This window comes from Ambystoma mexicanum, chromosome 5p (genome assembly GCF_040938575.1).
Source record: "Ambystoma mexicanum isolate Mex_15411 chromosome 5p, UKY_AmexF1_1, whole genome shotgun sequence".
NCBI lineage: Eukaryota > Metazoa > Chordata > Amphibia > Caudata > Ambystomatidae > Ambystoma > Ambystoma mexicanum.
The window spans coordinates 296940034-296959328 of NC_090930.1; the positions used below are offsets into that span (position 1 = coordinate 296940034).

The 19295-nt window shown below is 46.1% G+C and overlaps 1 protein-coding gene across 2 annotated transcripts in view; it reads left to right on the forward strand.

Moving 5' to 3' along the window:
* Positions 1–19295, forward strand: part of RADX (RPA1 related single stranded DNA binding protein, X-linked) — a 586560-nt gene that overhangs the window by 342529 nt on the left and 224736 nt on the right. For both annotated transcript variants that reach the window (XM_069612730.1, XM_069612729.1), the window contains exon 10: positions 3006–3178. In XM_069612730.1, coding sequence (XP_069468831.1) covers positions 3006–3178 — 173 coding nt within the window. The remainder of the gene's footprint in view (positions 1–3005; positions 3179–19295) is intronic.

Consider the following 19295-nt stretch of genomic DNA (forward strand, 5'->3'; position numbering starts at 1 on the left):
TCTGTTGAAATTATGCTTTCTTTACAAATTGGTTGTAAACAAAAAATGGATTAATTGTAAATAAAGTACTAATTTTTCTTGTTGCTTTCTCCCTTTTGCCAATTTCATTTTTCAAATCTTTAGTTGACTACTTGACTAATCCCTTATACACAAAATCGATTGCTGTTACCTTTCTTTCCAAAATTATAAAGAGCTGTAATTTTTAATAAATTAGCTCATTTACTTTAGCCCACAGGTTCTCTTACCCACTTGTTGATGTGTTTACTTTTCTGGACAGCAAGCATTGCCCTTTTGACACTTAATATTGTAAACAATTGTGGCTCTTAACCTGGTCAAATGTCAGTCGACAAGCCGGTCCAATTGAGTTCATCCAGCACTCTTGTGTGGACCCAGATGCAGATCCACTGACCTCTCCACAAACTTCACATTGGGCCTCATTACGACCCTGGCGGAAATCGTGGCGCCAAATGCACCATGGAGCACGGCGGAAAGCTGCCGATAGCGCCATGGGGGTTGGCGGATTTACCGCCCCATTCCGACCTTGGCGGGGCGGTAAATCCCCATTCCCCATTTTACCCTTCCCCATTCCCATTTTTGCCCCATAGGGTATAATGGGAGTGGGGAAGGCGTTAATTACGCCACCGTAAAATACGGTGGCGTAATTAACAACAAGGTCCTGTAGCGCCATGGATTTCTCCGCCCGGAAAAACCAGGCGGAAAACGCTCCATGGCGCTACGGGAACTCGTAGTGGGGCGGACGGGTCCGCCGCGAATACCGCTGGCGTAAACCCACTCCGCCAGGGTCGTAATGAGGCCCATTGACTTTACTGACATCCGTATACCCAAAATAGACCAGTCACATTCTGCAATAGTGGAATGCAGGACCACGGGGTTCCATGTAATAATGTCCCCGTAAAAATGTCTCCCGACAAGAAAGTCGCTGTTTTTTGCAGAGACATTATTACATTGAGCATTTTTTTTACAAGGGGAACAGGGGACATCCCCGCAACCCTGTCCCCATACAGGTCAACATATATAATGTCGCTAATGGCTTTTCCCAGCGACATTATGTATGGGGACATCATTACCTGATACCGGTCCACAAATAGCTTGGTGTGCTCGAAATACCCAGGAATCCATTTTGGTAATTTGTGACCATTATTTTTAGGTATTTTATAAAAAAATAAAAAAAAACACCAAACGGGCTAAAACCAGCTCTTCCAGGCGACCAGAAGCCCACGTCTTGTGTATGTTTGGTGTAAATCGCTCCAGCCGTTTTTGTGCTGCAGGTGACACAAACACGTCCTATTGGAGTCTGCATGGGGAATGCAACTTGTATCACTGCCGTTTATAACAAATCCCCGTGGATGGATCGTCATGCAACTTTCCTAAAAAAAATTGAGTTGGATGTGTGTTTTTATTGGGTACATTTGGTGCGGTTTCGTTATACTTATAAGTATTTGAAAAATGTCTCTTAACCACAAGCAGAGAGTCGCTGTACAGCACACGGAAAGTATTGCCACTACTTGTTTTCCAATACACAGTGCAGCATACCTTACATAGAAAGAATACATATATAGAGCCGCCAAATAAAGGAAAGAGCGTTGATTTTGAAGAGGCTTAAACACGTATGAATTCAGGTGCATTGCGATATTTACTGTAGCCGTGCAACCACAGCGTTGCGCATGTCTTTAACCGAACTACAATAAAGCATGCGCCAACTGGGAACAGTGTGTTTTAATTTGTGGCACAAAGTTTTAATGTTTGTAATAGTAGATAAGTTGAAACACAGCCTTCATGGCTGCTCCCTGTCCAAAGTCATATTAAAACCTCTACCACTTCTACCTCTAAAACACTACCAGTGCTCCTGATCTAATGCACACACGAGCGTATATGAACGTGAAGATAGAGCAGCACAGCATGTCACTATGCACCGGCCCCATCATGGAGAAACACTGTCCTGCCTATGCTGCATGGTATTGGATAATCCAACACATTGGGTATGGCAAATATTCCTTACCAGGCTAGCGCTCTCAAGTTTCCCGTTGCCTTATGCAAGAAGGCCATGCAGTCCTGTTTTTGCTTCGAATTCTGGGACTTGTAGTTTACCTGAACTTCAAATGGGAAAGAAAAAACAAGTCCCAGACTTCAAAAGGGGGGGGGGGGTGGGAAGAACAGAACTGGATGCCTATTCATGCTGGCCACTGGAAACTTTGAGAGCTGTGCCTGCGACACATAGTGGCAAACGTTGATCTGTGAAATTCGTTTTTTTATGTGTATTCATATTAGTGAAAAAGAAGTACATGCTTAACGGATGGACTAGGTGCAGAGTGTGTATTATGACATTGGGGCTCATTCTGAGTTGGGCGGTAGCCATGGTGCTATCAGCACCATGGCTGCCTCCCATACCGGGTCTGGTCTGGTTGAATGGGGACTTACCGTGCATCACGACCCTGGAGGACCCGCTAAGTCCCCATTCAACCAACCATTCCCCATTCCCATTTGAGCCCCAACAGGGCTCAATGAGAATGGGGAAGGCGCTAATAAGGGGCCCGCGAATAGCAGGCCCGTTATTAGCGCCCTGGTCCCTTAGCGGGACCCGTAAAGGACGTGTGGTCAGACCACACGTCCTCTACGGTTCCCGCTAAGGGACCTTGGAATTGGGCGGTAAGGGATTACCGGCACCGGTCTCCTTACCTGTGCCCGGTATCCCTTACCGCCCAACTCAGAATGACCCCCATTGTGGCTCACCGCAGACTGCAAATGTTCACTACAAGTACTGTATTTGAGGCTGCTGTGGTCCAGCAATGAGAATGTAAAATGTCAGATTCAGCTCTATAAAAATGTTTCTAAAACTGCAGCGTTCTTTTTATTCTGCATGCCAATTCGTTTCGCTTTGCCCTACGTTTTGTATCTTTTAAAACATAACTTCAGCATCCGTTAATGATTGGACTGTGAAATAATTGCTCCTGAAGTAAGCGTAAGTCTCTTCTTTCATGTGGGAGATTGGAGAATCTGTGGGAAGCCCCAGCCTTTTGTCAGGAGAAAGACACGAAGGAGAAGTCAGATGGGGGCATAATAAAAGAGACCACCTTGCCCTCAGTTCACTGCACAGTTGGCAAGAACATCAGAATTCCAGCAAGAGAAGAAAGAGCCAGCATGATTCAGAGACTCAGCAGTAAGTCTTTTTGAACACCTTCTTGTCATTTCGTCTAGGGCCTGTTTACTTGTTTCAAAATGAATTTGACATTCAGAAGCACTCGCTTCGAATGAAACTATACCACGTTTGGGGATTATGCATATGTCATTTTGTAAATAGCGTTCCAAATATGATTGCATGAAATATCTTTCTGAAGAATTACGCTTTGGTTATAAACATAAACTCTGTATTGTCAGCAATAGATGCGCCTTAAAATGAAGTTATTCATGCTCTCCCACTTGTTATAATGGTTGTTCCTCAAGAAAGCAAAAACCATACTGTTTAACAAATGCCTGTAATGTATTGCTATCTGTCCTACCTATTTTGTACCTGACTATTGCCTTATGACGTAATGTAACCACCATTTTTGCTATACCATGTAACATCATAATGGTTTCCCAACCATGTACTGTTAGCGCAGTGACACCCCCGATCTGGGCGCTACCAACAAATAAAATAAACAAATCTAGTTCTTTCTACTGCATTCCCAACTGCAATATTCCTACTAATCCCAAGTGCTGTAATAACCTGTTCCTACCCAGTTTCATGGCACTCGCTCTGTCTGCTGCGAAAGAATGAAGGGCTGAGTCTGCCCTTTATGAATTCGAAATTGGGAAGTGCAGGCTTGGCCCATGCAGCGGTGAGCACTTGGCCTTCAAGCTGTCCAGTTGGCTGACATAGATGTTGCCAAAATAGGAACTCTAAAAGAGATGGAGGAGCTGTAGTGACTGCTAGAACTCACCATAGTTGTCTTCACTCTGTTTGAGAATATGGGCGCTCATAGCAGTCTGTTCCGTTTGGCTTCTTCACTGGACCCAAGAGGCACCTTTTAACCCCCCCCCCCCCACCCATCTGTGAATACTTAGGAATTGTTTCATCTTTCTCCTTAGTTTGTCTCCTTGGCCATTCTCAAACAGTCTGACAGTCGCCTGTCCTTCACATAGCCCCTCCGTCTTAACCACTTTCCTTCCTAACCGTTAGCAGGCAGTATTTCTCATTAGTGAATTCATGCTTTTCATGCAAGATCTCTGGATCTCCGAACATGACCTCAGTTTTATGAATACGGCTTCTTGTTTATCTCTTTAGCAGAGGTTAGAGTAGATTGAGTAGGCTTGTCAGAATTGTTCTCAGTAACTTCTTGGCCAGTCTGGCAGGGAGCGCGTTAGCAATTTTTCTATTACTATTTTATTTGCATTATTAAAGCACATAATTCACCCTTTGATATCTTGGTGCTGTTAAGAGAAAGGGATCCTTGTGGAAAAATCTATTCTGGAAAATAATGTAAGGGAAAGGCCCTACACGAGTAGTAGAGCCTGCTTTCAAGAGCTTTTGTAATGGGCACAGGTCAGAGGTTGCTGTTGGGCAATTCAAAGGTTTAGAGGCTTGGCAGGCAACTCCAGGCCCTCCAACACAAAGCCACTGAAATACAGGAGGTTTGAGTAGCTTATTGGTGGAAATGTGTATTCCACGAGAAGGGATGGCCCATGACAGTTTATTGGTCAGACAGTTTGGTTAGCAACCATAGACTCATGTCCACCAGACACAGTGCCTTGAATTACAATCTAGATTTTACTGACAGCCAGAGTAAATCCACGAATAGCTCTCTGCCAGACTTTTTCTAGCAAGCAGTATGTTGAGGTGCCATTGTGCCAATCAGCTGCTCCATATTGCAAAACGTGTGGCATAGTGAAAGCTCTTAGATTGTTACCCACTAAAATCTAGTGTAGCTGTGTACGTTGGGCAGAGAATGCTTCTTTTAAGAGCTTCTTCTGTTACAGTACTGCATGGTACTTCGATGGTTTTTCCACTTGTTTGTGCTGCATTACAGTGGCCTAAAGAATACAATAAAGAGGTTCCCCGCTCATAAGTCAGTTACTCCATGATGCAGTGACTTTCATTGGACCATTCCATCTAAGCTTGAGCCGTATTTTCACAGGAGTCTACTTGAAATGGTAGGTCATGCCTGACATTTTAGCCTTTACTTATTTTTGTCAGCTCTGAATAATGTTTCAATTCATTGTGTTTTTTAACGTACTTTGAGCTGCAGCATATTACATTTTATCGACTGACTGTACATTGTCAGAAAATGTTTTGCTGGGTGCGTTTTGCCACAGCATGTTATAAAGGAGTCACTGAGAACATTTTCTCTTATAGCGAGTGCTGTGTCTTGCATTGATTTCGATGAACCAGCTTGTGATGTTCCTTGCCTGTGTTTCGTACTGAAAAGGCTTTTCTAAAATAGAACAACTTAGTATATTTAGTAGTATTTCGGGAAGTGTGATTCAGTTGACCATGTTTTTTCTCACGCCCCTGTCTATCCATATCCCTTGCTCCACTGAACCCTTTGCCATCCATCCTATGTGTAAATAGAACATGGTTTACTGGAATAAACAGCGTGTCTAGACCAAACTTGACATCCTGGCTGTGCAAATGGGACTGGCTGATTTCTGGAACATGCATTGTTGGTGCTGTCCATATAAATGAAAACATAGATAAGGCTGCAGCGCAGATGGGCAGGCTGGCAAGCAAACAGCCAGACATGTGTTGTGTAAGTACTATGAATTTCTACCATTTGCACTTCTCCAATGAGAAGCATCGACACATCTAGTTGATCTGGCTTTGCACATGTAGAGGGTAAGCCTTTATTAGTCCTGTGGGGGCAATTGCTTGAAATAGAACTACACATTATACATGCCTCAGGTATAGTGCATAATACTTGCATGAGTGGAATTCCTACGTAATAGCAGATGTGCAGGATAGTAGATCCAAATGTCTATTAAGAGACCTGTAGATTGTAGAAGTGCAATGTAGGCATCTTCATCGTTGTGGGCCCAAGCTAAATATTTCAGGCAGATTTCCAATTAGTGATTTGGGACGTTTCCTTTGCAATGATATAGCTGTTTTGGCAAGGAGAAACCTAATACGCAAGAATCTATATTTCATTCTAGGTAACTTGCCATAACAGATCTCCTGCAACATCCGTTTCTATCATTAAACAATAGTTCAGCACAAACATAAGACCAAAATCTGAAAAGTCGAGCACATCCAAATGTGAGTAGTCCGCTTGCACAAACCTATGCCTCGGACAGCTTTAATCGTCATTGGCTTTAATCGTTTGCATAGTTGCAGAAGTGTAATATACGTGAAGGCATCAGCAAGTAGACACAGACAACTGAAGAATGTTTGGGCTACAAACGTTTTTTTTAAATCACAATAATGTTGGGATAAGGACTAACGTGCCCTATGCTAAGGTGGGATTTCCCAACCTAAATTAAACTAGTGGTGGTCTGTGTCAGGAAGTCCAAAATAAATGTCTGTCTGTGTCCAAAACCTATACTTGCCCTCACATCTATTTGTTCAAATTGTCTAGGGATGTCAGCATCAAATGAAAAGTGTTCCAACGAACATTCAGAGCTTCTTCTAGCACTTGGTTTTAAAAAGGGATCCCCCCTCCCCAGGATTCCAGACAGTTCACTTTCAATCCAAAAGGGGTTCCCTTCCCCAAGCTTTCAAGTCTCTCACTGTTATCACAACAGCACAATTCCTCTGGATTCTTCCCAGCTGTCAGGCTTCTGTGTTTTTTTCCAATATCACAAAGTTCAGCTCTTTCAGTTCATAATATAAGTTAACCATAAACATATGGAGGGCGTGGCTAGTGAGCCATGTAGTAGGACGTGGGTTCACTGAGGCTCCCGCCGATCCGGACAGCATCCGACTTATAACAGCACAAATATAAACAGGAACTCTCCTGATGATGAAGAATCTAATGCGTGAAGGTGCACCGCACAATAAGCCTCATGGTCGCGTAAGGATTACAGCAGCAGACTAAAAGAAAACCGAAGAAAATTGCGGGGAATATACTGTGGAGGAAAAAAGAAAATGGCGGACGCTTGAAGACAAAGGGCGAACTGCTGACCCGAGAGGAGCGTACCCCCTGCTGTAACGAACTGCACTAATCCACGGCGGAGGCGCCCCTTGCAGAAAGGTGCATTAAACAGAGTGCAAGGCGGGGCCCAAACGTGCAACAGGGCACAGCAGGAGTCCACTACCCACAGGCATTACAAGGACCGTGTGAGGACTCGCTGGATGGCTACAGCGCATAAACATCCCTGAGGCAGGCGATTGAAGGCACGGCTGGGTTCTGCTGGAGCCGGGCCTCGCTGAAGACACACTGTTGCCATAACCTCACAGGACTAGGCAGATGGGCTGGCCCCAAGACGCTCGGGCAGCTGCCATTGAACAAAGGCAGTGCAACATTGTGGATACATGAGTGTCCAGGAACGCACTACCTAAACAAGGTTGTCACGCGGGGACTGGCAGAGCGAGCCTTTAAGCTTACTGCAGCAGAGAAGAACAAGCCGGCAAATAGCAGAGAGGCACCCGGCGCCAGGCTGTGTGAGACGGCGGATGCAAGATCCATATATAGTGAGAAAAGCACACGATAATGAAGGCTTGCCTGGCACGCGCTTGCCTACATATGGCACTGGCAGGCAGAAGTGATTAGCTTTCCACGGAGCCTAAACAAGAACATTATTAAACCAGCTGCACACGTTAGGAACGTACATGAGAGGGGTGCAAGTGCGGGCGTGCACACATTGTAAGGCAAGATAGCTTCCCCCCCACACACTGCCAGGGGGAGGTGAATTGAAGAACGAAACTGGAATGGGACCCGACGAGGCAGCTGTAACCCCCACAACACTAGGACAACGGACCGATCATGATCTTTGATTCGGCCGCACAACTAACGAAAAGGGCCCGAAGCAGCACACTGCATGGTGCGGGACCTGCAAGAAACAGGCATTGCGGTACGCACACCGTAAGACGGATCAGAGGAGAAGACGCCGCGGCACAGGGCCCCCTCGCTCGGGCAGCGCTGGCGGCATTGCAACAAAGTACGCGCTCCCCCACTCCATGGTAGAGGGGAGAACACACTGGCCAGCTAATGTGCCCGGTGGGCGGTAGGCCCAGGATGAAGATGGATGCTGCGGGGACCATAGGCATGGCCTGACACCCGAGACCAAGTAATCGTGACACCCTGGGCTAATTATATACTGTGCCAGATTGGACATGAGCTGGCCTACCTGACCAGCGGAAGCACGACAGGGCGTCACATTGAGCAGAATTGACATCGAAATGCCCACAACACGGAAGTGCACACACTAACCCTCCATGGGACTTTGAACGGTCCCCACCAAAACTTGAACACCACAGGAGCCGAGGTAGGAAGGAATGAACCCATATGGTCACATGGGAGGACACAGTCCATTCTGGAAATAAGATAAGTTGCCAGAGGACAACCCTGACATGATCGGGCTGGGCCCAGATGTTTTGGGCACTGAGCGGCATAAATCACATAGAGATACAGCCAACGCACCCGCTGCCCTGAGGTCGCTAGCAGAGTCGGAGAGGGGATCCACACGGTTACGTGGGAGGGCACAATCCATACCTGCAGCTAAGAGGTAGTTTTGGGATGTTCCTGGGACGGCCCCCCTGGGCTCAAGCAATAACGTAAGTCTGGCCCCGTTGGTGCTGAAAACCGCAAGTGGCGGTGCTCGCCTACAAATTCTAGCCGCAGTGCCATGTCCAACAAACCTCCAAGACTGAAGGGCAAGCAGCCTATGCTAGACGAATACGCCAGGACACCGCCCGGCCCGGAAGGGGCCAGGAGCATGGACAGGGCCCCCACTGGGAGCTTGGCCACCATGGGCACGAACCAGGAGGTCCTTGCCGCGATCGCTGACCTGAAGGTGGCTTGGGAGACTGTGACAAATCTGATGTAAAGGAGACAGCAGAGATGCAATCAGGCAAGGGCTCTGGCAATATCAGGTCAAACAGGGCAACAAAGGGTTAAGGTTGCTCGCCAGCTAGAGAGAAAGACTGACAGGTTAATTGGCCAATTCCAGAAAGAGTTACGCTTGTTGACGGTCCTTTGTTGATGTTTATCTCGTTGCTAGGAGGCGGAGGAGTCCGCAGAAGACCGTTTGATGGGGGCATATTGAGGAAAGCGAAGGGTGAGGAGTAAAAAAGGACATTGTTGAAGGAGTTACGCCGTTGCGTTTTTTTCGAGGAAGGTGGTCCTGTGAGAAAAACAAAGGCGTATGTTGTCGCCGTGTTTGTATCCAGAGCGGCAGCGCCGTTGCGCTCAGCCGGACGTCGGAAGAAAAGAGGTGACCGTTGTTACCCTGTGAGTTTAAAGGAGGAGCTGGCGCCGTTGCGCCCGATGACGAGAGGAAATATATAAGACGACTGTGTTCGTCTTTATGAGGTTTGGAAGCAGCAGCGCCGTACATCCATACATCCAAGCGGAGTTATCCCTGAAGTAAGGCGGAAACCAGCGTCGCAGCAGGATCCGGGCAGCCGCTGAACAACGCCTGCAACGTGTTACCGAGTGAACAGGAAGGTAGGAGCGGGGTTTTCTCTGATTCAGGAAAACGGAGTAAAAAGTGCTCTGAGCTAAAGACTATTGAGCGGGTAAGACCCACACTTAAGAGAGTGTACGACCGAAAAGAAATTTGAGGCTGAAACCGAGGGATGGAATTAAAATGTATATTTAACAGAGAAGAGTTGAATTACGTGCTCTGAACATTTAATAATGTACAATCAGAGGCAAGAAATGCTGATGCTCCACAACAGAATATCTTGTTTAAGAGAGAAAATCCCAGAAAGCGGCAGGAGAGGGCTAACTACTCTAGAGACAAATGAATGAACGTTTGTGACCAACTAACAGAGGGGAAACAATATCTTTATTAAAGAAAGGATGGAGAAGAACTGAGGTTGAGAGGAATTTCAGATTAAGAAGAAGGGAAAAGAAAAAGAACAAAGAACAATATAAATAATTTCAAGAACATAAAGAACTTACCTGTGGTTTTTCCTACAGCTATCAAAGAAAATCCTCTCCCTTGAACTGGCAAAGACAATCGAAAGACGTATCCTTTTCAGTATACCTAAAGAAAAGAGAAAAGATTGAGAAAGAGTTAATAAAAGAATTGGGCTCTCTTTTAGTCCAAACAAACTACTTTCTGGCTAAGACTCTTTTGTCCTTCAAGTTCATTTCTAAATCATTACAGAGACCAAGCTTGAAATGGCCGCGACCGAATTGAAAAAAGCGCTGTAGCTCAAAGTTGGGGCGGTGCAAGAGGAAGTGAATCTTCTCCGACAAGATGTCAGGTCACTGGCGGAGCGCACTGAGAACCTTGAGAAAGAGGTGGGGCCGAACACAGTGGACTGTGCTTCACACAAATCAGAACTTCACGCCCTTGTGCAGCGCGTGGGCAACCTAGAGAACAGGGCGGAGGAGGCGGAAGAACGTGCCCGGAGGAATAATATCTGCATCGTTGGCTTGCCGGAGGGAGGAGAGGGTCCCAACCCCATGGAGTTTATTGAATCTATGCTGCTGCAGGAGATAACCGGAGGAGTCTTGTCCCAGGGGTTTGCGGTGTAAAGGGCGCATAGGGCTCTAACGAGGAAGCCACCTCCGGCCAATACCTGCGAAAACAACATCCCTCAATTCTCCTTCACACACTACTCCGAGGATAAAGTACTCAAAATCATAAAGGACCTTAAAGACATGTCCTGTCCTGCCCTGCTGACGACTGTCCCACAAGCACTCTTAAGGAGTCCTTAGAAACTCTGGTTCCATGGATTACCAAACTGGTCAATCTCTCTTTTGATGAGGGCCTGGTACCGGAACTGCTAAAATCAGCGTGGATCACACCTTTATTGAAAAAGGAAAATCTTGATCCAGCGAACAACGACAATTACAGGCCCATTACCAATGTGCCATATGTTCTCAAGATAATTGACAAACTTGCCTATTTACAGTTACAAGCCCATGTCGAAAAATATAACATCTTGGGTACCCGTCAGTCGGGCTATAGGGCTCGTCACGGGACTGAAACAGCAATGCTAGATCTTAAATCTACCTTAGCTAGCATAGCTGATAATAATCAAGCTGCTTTGCCCATGTTATTAGACCTCTCCACAGCCTTCGACCTAGTTGATCACAGCTTACTGGTGTCAAGGCTCGGGGAGGTCGCCAACTGCTCCGTAATTGCATCCAGATGGATTGCTTCCTTTCTGGGTCCCCGAATGGTGAGGGTCTGTGTTGGCGATAATCAATCTTCTCCAATATCTCAGACATGCAGAGTTCCTCAGGGCTCCTGCCTATCGCCTCTGCTTTTCAATCTTTATATTCGTCCCCTTCTTGACCTCTTAAACAAATTAGGAGTGCAATACACGAACTACGCTGATGACACTCAGGTGGTCATACAGCTAAGTGGCGCCTATAGCAGCGATACAGTAACCATCAATAAAATATACAAAGCCATACAAGATTGGATGGCCTGCAATTCACTTGCCCTGAACGACAAAAAAACTGAACTCCTCATCGTGGCATCTAAAAACACCCGGGCGAAACTCGACTCCAACTATGCTAGTTTCCACATTGCCGACAATACCATTCTCGTCCAGAAGAAAGTCAAGACCCTAGGCGTCGTTCTTGACGAAGAACTTTCTATGAAGTCCCATGTCTCCAGCATTAAATCTAGCTGCGGTCTTATAAATAAAAGAATAGGCTATATTCGACCATTCATCTCGGAAGAAAACTGTGCCCTTCTGTCCACTGCACTGATCAATTCTAGAATGGATTATTGCAACAGCCTCCTAGCGGGCACCACAGCCTCCAATATCCAATCATTACAAGTGGCTCAGAACAATGCTGTTCGTAATATCTTCAATCAGTCCCGTCGTACACACATTTCCATCTTTAGGAAAAAACTTCATTGGCTTCCCGTTAAACATCGGATAACGCACAAGATATTGACCACAACCCACAAATGCCTCAGCCTCTGTAGCCCCACTTATTTGTCAGCCCGCATTAGCATTAAATCTAACGCGAGGAACCTTCGTTCATCCTCTGCCACTATTCTCAAGCATCCAAAATACAGGACAGCCAAATTTGGAAGTACCACTCTTGACGCTCAAGGTCCCCTTCTATGGAACAAACTCCCAGCCCAGATGCGGCAGATTCAGGACTACACTGCATTCAAACGTGCTGTAAAAACCCACTACTTCAATCTGGAATAACTCTTTGACACCTCTTTCTTCTTTGCCATGTGTGTTTGTTTGTTTGTTCAGTTTTATGTGCGCCCTGAGGCCTACGGGCATGTTGGCGCATTACAAGAATTAAAATAAATAAATAAATAACCCACCTAGGCCGGTGATCGCTAAGATCCTCAACTATCGGGATCAAGAAAGAATCCTTGAACACTTCCGCAAGGGTGGAAGAATACAAAGAGGGACAGAAAACATAACTGCCTACCCGGATTATACCCTGATGGTGCAATGGAGCCGTATGAACTTTGGGACTGTCAAGAGAAGACTGCGAGAAGCGGGCCACAAGTACATGTTGCTCTACCCGGCGAAGCTAAAAGTTTTCCATAAAAACAGAACCTTGTTTTTCGAAACTCCGGAAGAAGCTATGGGGTGGCTCGACATGCAAAGCTGCCCCCAGGAGTCGGGCATCCAGATGGGAGAAGGAGAAGGAAGAGATAAGTAATGTGCAGGGGGGGCACCTGAAGGTGTCATGGCTTATGACTATGGAACTTGATTATAGTAACTGATGCAGCGTAGGGCTGGCATGAACAGGTTGGAGAGGAACATGATCCGTGAGCACAGTGACTATTGATAAGTTAGGGAGCCTCGCAGAGCTAGTCCATATACCCCCATCTAGAGTTTAGGTAGATCACCGATAGTGCGGTGACACCCTGCTAGGGTCCTGGCCTGAGTGTTCCAAGGTAGAACCAAACGTGGGGGAGCCTGAGATCCGGGGATGGAGCTGGGCACCTGTTGGGGTTGCGGTAGGGTCGGGGGGGAGGGAAGGGGTTGTGTGCAGTGGTTTTTTGTAGTTGGGGAGGGTGTACAGTTGGGGTATGAGCCTACACCCCGGGACAAAAGATATGAACCATGGGAGACCTTAAGATAGTTACTTGGAATGTCAGGGGGCTCAACAGTTATTTGAAAAGAAACCAGGTTATGATGTACCTGCGCAGACAGAAAGTGGACATAGCCTTGTTACAAGAAACTCATTTAACGCAAGAAAAATTGGAAGTGGAAAGGGACGGTAGTAGGGGCAGCATACTCAGCCTACGCAAGAGGGGTAATTACATGGATGGCCCCACATGTCCCGTTCCAGTTGTTGCATTCTGCAGCTGAGTCAGATGGCAGGATGGTGGTTATGAAAGGGCTGGTGGAAAATAGAGAGATATGTATTGTAAATACTTATGCCCCGAATCAGGACACGGCTGTGTACTTTAGAACCCTGTGTGGTAAACTCAGTGGTAGTGTGTGGGGGGGGCTGTGCTGTGGGGGGGTGATTTTAATTGTGTGTTAAACCCAAACATAGATCAGACGCTAAGGTAGACAGACCCACTCTGGCTGCAAAGGCATTGCAGTCATTATTGGCAGATTTTGGGCTGGACGATGCATGGAGGTCACGCCATCCGCAGGATAGACAATATTCACACTATGCGGCCCCTCATGGCCTATATACTAGACTAGACTATGTGTTTGTCACGCATGAACTAATGACTGAAATAACGCATGCAGAATACAAAGCAGGGGTCCTCTCAGACCACTCGCCATTGATGTTAGTGTGGCAATACCGACCCCCGAGGGGAAGGATACCCACATGGCGAATGCGTGCAGAGGTGCTGAAAGACAACATATTCAGGGAGGATATGCGAGAGGAAATAATAAGTTATTTTGAGATAAACACTGGCAGTGTTAAGACAGCGGGCACACTCTTGGAAGCCTTCAAGGTGGTGGTGAGGGGTATTGCCATAGCCAAGTCTAGGTGACTGCAGGATGGGATCCTGACCGAGTTGCAGGAAGCCGAAAAGGAGCTAGAAAGGGTGACGGAAAGGGGTAGTAATACTAAGGAAGACACAGAAATGGTACTCGGCCTGCAACAGAAATGTGCAGTATACTGGGATAGATTATGCAACCTCAATTATAAAAAGTATATCGAGAGACAACATGCAGAAGGAGACAAACCAGGTAGAGTCCTGGCATGGCTATATAAAAATGAGACTCCTAGGCCCCCAATTAGAAACATAGTGAAAGAAGATGGGAGCATAGCAGACAGACAAGAGGGGGTTAATCAGGAATTTTCAGAGTATTATAGAAGCCTGTATGGGGATGAGACAGGAAGCAACAGTGAGGAGATAGGGTATACATTGGAAGATATTGGACTACCCCAGATCAGTGCAGAGGAGAGGGAGGAGCTAGATGCCCCAATCACCCTGGAGGAACTAGAAGAGTTAGTGAGGCAGCTGCCCACGTGCAAAACCCCGGGAACTGATGGACTCCCAAGCATATTCTATAAAGCATATAAAACAGAGGTACTCCCTCCGCTGCTGGAGATGCTTAACGAAGCATATGAAGCTGGGAAATTACCGGAATCCTTACGTGAAGTGGTTATTATACCACTTCCCAAACCCAATAAGTCTGGTACTGACTGTGGCTCTTACAGGCCCTTGTCGATGTTAAACCAAGACAGCAAGATTCTAACAGCGGTCTTGGCAAATAGACTGAAGAAGGTCATCAATAAGTTAATACATCCCGATCAGACAGGATTTGTCCCGAATAATAACATCTCAAATAACCTTAGGCGACTCCACCGAGTCATTGAACATGCTAATGGAGATGCAGGTGAGATGGCGATAGTATCATTAGATCCGATCAAGGCATTTGACTCGGTCAAAAGGCCCTGGTTAACGGCGGCCTTAGCCAATTATGGCATGGGACCAGGATATCTCAAATGGGTCAAACTGTTATACAGCGCGCCACTAGCTAGAGTGAAAACAGGAGCTGTAGTTTCTGAAAGATGGCAACTCAGTAGAGGTACTACACAGGGATGCCCATGGTCCCCCATGCTGTATAGCTTAGCCTTAGAACCCCAGGCGATTTATTTAAGGCAGCAATATGATGCAATAGGTATTGTCGTTGGGGAGACACCACATTTTCTTTCATTGTATGCAGATGACATGTTACTGTATTTGCGCTTCCCAGAAGAGAACCTCCAATATATATTGGAAGTGATTAAGAGGTTTGCAGAACTATCAGGCATAGCTGTGAACTCCAGTAAGTCCTGTATGTTCCCGTTTGGTAGATATAGAGGGCTCCCGTTAGAGCATTTGCCGGTCCTACAGATACCGTGGGAGGTTACCACATTCAGATATCTTGGGGTAGACCTATATCACACGGTAGAAGCTGAACATAGGCATAACACGGAAAGAACAGTTAAGAAACTGGAGAGTAGTATGAAGTTTTGGGTGAAGCTCCACTTGGCAATGATGGGACGAGGGGCAATGCTCAAGATGGTGGCGCTGCCCAGATTGTTGCACTGCTTCGCGAACATCCCATACTCAATACCCAGGAAATTCTTTGCTAGGCTGGACGGCATTTGCAGGGAATTCTTATGGCACGGGATGAGGAACAGGGTAGCCCTGTGGAAATTACAAAATCCATATGAGAAAGGAGGCATTAAATTACTAAACTGGGAAATCTATTATGTAGCGAGCCAATTACAATACGTAGCCAAATGGCTCTCTGATGAACCTACCTTAGAACACAGGCTGTTTCAGAAGGACTGCGCCCCATACTTTCTACAAGAGATGATATGATTGCCTAAATCGGTGTTGGAAGGCCGCCTGGGGATGATGGGCCTTGGGTGGGGGATGTGGCGAAGAGCGTGCCGGTTAATGGAAAAGCCATCCCCGTGCTCCCCACAAATCCCATTGGTCACCGTGGTGGGAAGAGAAAAGCAACTGAGGTTAATGATTAGGAAGCACTGGGAACCAGTGGGGATAGCAATGATGGGGGATGTGTGGCAGGAGGGGAAGATACTGAAATTTGGGGAGCTGGTGGAACTAATGGGATTTAGTGTGGGGCAATACATTACGTATCACGGGGTGGTACAACGAATTAAAGATACCTGGTCTGAAGTGGCACTGGCGGAGGAACCGGACGCCACTATAGATACGATATATGACCTAGCAGAAGGCGGACACGAATGATGTAGATTATATGAAATGATAATGTCCCAAGAGGGCAAGGAGGTGGTGCAACTTAGACTGGACTGGGAAGAAGAAGTAGGGGCCCCGATGAGTGATGGGATGTGGGAGAGAGCACAAGGATATCATATAAAAGTATCGAGAAATGCTAGGTTACAGCAGATACAGTTGTATATAACTCACAGGGCAAACCTGACACCTCAAAAGATAGCTAAATTTAAAAACGCCGGACGTCAAGTGTGCCATATATGTAATGAAAAAAATGTGGGAATGGTGCATATGTTTTGATAGAGAGATATTGGGGAGAAATAGCACAGAAAATTGAAGACAAAGGGATCCACATGAAGGTGGATACTGCATGGGCTTGTTTGATAGGAGGGTTTCCGAGACCACGTAAGCTTAAACATGTAAGCAAACTGAAAGATGTAGCGTATGTCCTTGCGATGAGAAGGATTGCCATGGGTTGGAAAGCATGTCATAGACCCAAAATGGAAACGTGGTGGAGGGATCTGCAGAAGTGGGCGGAGGCAGAAACAGTGGTATGGCAGGAAGCGTGTAAAGGGGAGATAGAAGAAGACGCCGGAACCCTGTCGGGTTGGAGGCAACTGATTGCTGAATTATTCGGGCCTTCGCATGATGGACCAAATGATGGAGACCCAATAAGTTCTGTCGAAGAGGAATCCCCACCGCAAGAGGTAGAGACTGGTAATGAGGGGGAGTAGGCTGGGGAGGAGGGAGGGAAGGGGAGATACAGTGGGCTGGAATACAGCAATTTATGTTTATTTGTGATTGACATTATGCATCCACTGTAAGTTTGGTTTGAGTTGTTATTTTTTGAATAAAATTAATAAAATTGTTTTAAAAAAAAAACATAAACATATGGATGAGTTGGGTTGCTTCTGTTTAGTTGGGTTTATAGTTGGACTGCAGGGACCACCCTTTACAGGTCACGCAACCAACACACCTAATTGGCTTCTCTTCCACAGTTATACTGCCTCAGCTCAACAGTGGTATTGGACTTATATTATTGCAGTCCTTTTTCAATACTTGTTTGCCACAATTCACTTGCTGAATTATCAAAACCTCTTATAGTTGTGCCGCAATTTCAACTTGTACAGTTCTTCTTTGCCTTATGGCTCTTGCTAAGGCATGCTTGCTCTCAGATTCTACAACGCAGAGTTCCTTACATTCTTTACCAATGCTTGCTTTCTTTAGTTTGAATGATTCACAGTTCCTTTGTATCGGGGAATGCTTTTCTCTGCTTTCAATTCAAGTGGCATTCACTCATTGCTACTTTCCTTTGGTTTGGCTCGGTATTCAAAACCTCAGATCATTCATATCAAGCAACGTAGCCGCAAATTCCCAGTTCACTCTCCTGCTGGGGATTTGCACCCTGTTAACGGGCTTCTCATTCACTTTAAAGTTCACTGCTTTTCTGGTCTTTCCTTGACCTTTTCAATTTCATTACAGTTTGGTATTCACGTTTCATTAGTTATTTCCAATCTTCACGTTATCTTAGTTATCATTCATCTGTACTTTACATTTGGGCCCGCAATCCCATTGGCTTCGCTATCCTTCCCTCACTCGCGATCGCTCCGACCTGCATTCAGCATGCGGCTCGCACCACAGCATCAGAGTCATTCAACCTGTCTTGACTCACTGGGTACGCTGTATCTGTGTGCTCTCCTCTGCTTCTGTCAGCTCTTCGTGGCTGTCGCTGCACCCGGCTGGGCATGCCTCTCTTCCAGGGTCTGCGAGACCTCAGGTTACGAGAGAGGGCGTCTTCTTGACTCCAGAAGGTCGCCAGCCCAACAGTGCCACGGCGACCTTCCGAAAACACCTCCCACAATCCGCTTGTGCTGCAACGACTCTGCAGTACCTTTGCGCTTCGAACACGCGTCTGGCTGCCCTTCACTTCCGGGTTCTCTGCCTGCAAACGTTCCATAGGCGATCTCCAGCTCGAATTCCAAATTGAATTTCTTAGCCTCACCTGATCGGGCCATTTATACCGCCCCTTTGTCTTCAGGTGCAGGCCATATTCTTCAATTACACAATTATCTTGGTACTCAGCATCCCTCTTCCTCGTCCCAGTACAGAGTGGTGTTTGTGTGTGTCTGAGTTAATAAAGGATTGATCCATGTTTCAAAGTGGTCTATTCCTCATCTCAGTACCATAGTGGTATATATTGGGAGATGGTTTTCTGACAAAATAGGGAAGGGGTTTACCCCATAAAAGCCTGGGGGACATTTGATTCCTTGTGAAATGGAAAAGGGGGATACCGTGTCTCACCCAAGGGTGCCTCATCCCCACTCCCCAAGTCTCCTCTTCCCAGGTTATCCTCCCTCGCATATCCACCCCCAAGTTCAGGATCCGAAAAGCAACAGCCTTTCCCTGGCCACCTGGGGGACGATATATTGAGGAAAGAAGTGATGACGCACTCAGATTCCTCACATATAGCATATGTAAAACCTTAAATTTAATCTGTCTTAATATTGAATTGACACTTCCTTTGTAGGCATGCATACTTTATGCTGTTTATCGTCATCCAGCTTTATACTCAAATGTACTCTTGTTGCAAGATCTATGTACTGTATTCTTCCCATTCATTTCGATCACATTATATAATGTTGATATAAAATAATAGCAGGGTAATGAGTTGAAAATGAAACGGGCACAGCAATGCGTTGCAGTGATGTTGGTAAATCTGGCCATTTAAAATTGAAAGCTGATCTAACACGCATATATTGCAAAGCAGCCTGAGATTTGGTACCCACCCGACCCCAAGTCCGGGAATTATACAAAAAAAAAACAGCTGGAAAGAGATCACCTAAAATTATAAATCCGGCATCAGACCAATCTTATTTAAATTATTTCATATAGCTTCTTCACAAATACCCCAAATCGAGGCATTTGGGCTATATAGGTGTTGTATGTTTAACGGCATGAGTGTCTTCCACCACGCTTTGAAGGAGGTGGTAGCTAGTAATCATAATGATACATGTTTTAAATTTTGTGTAATTTCT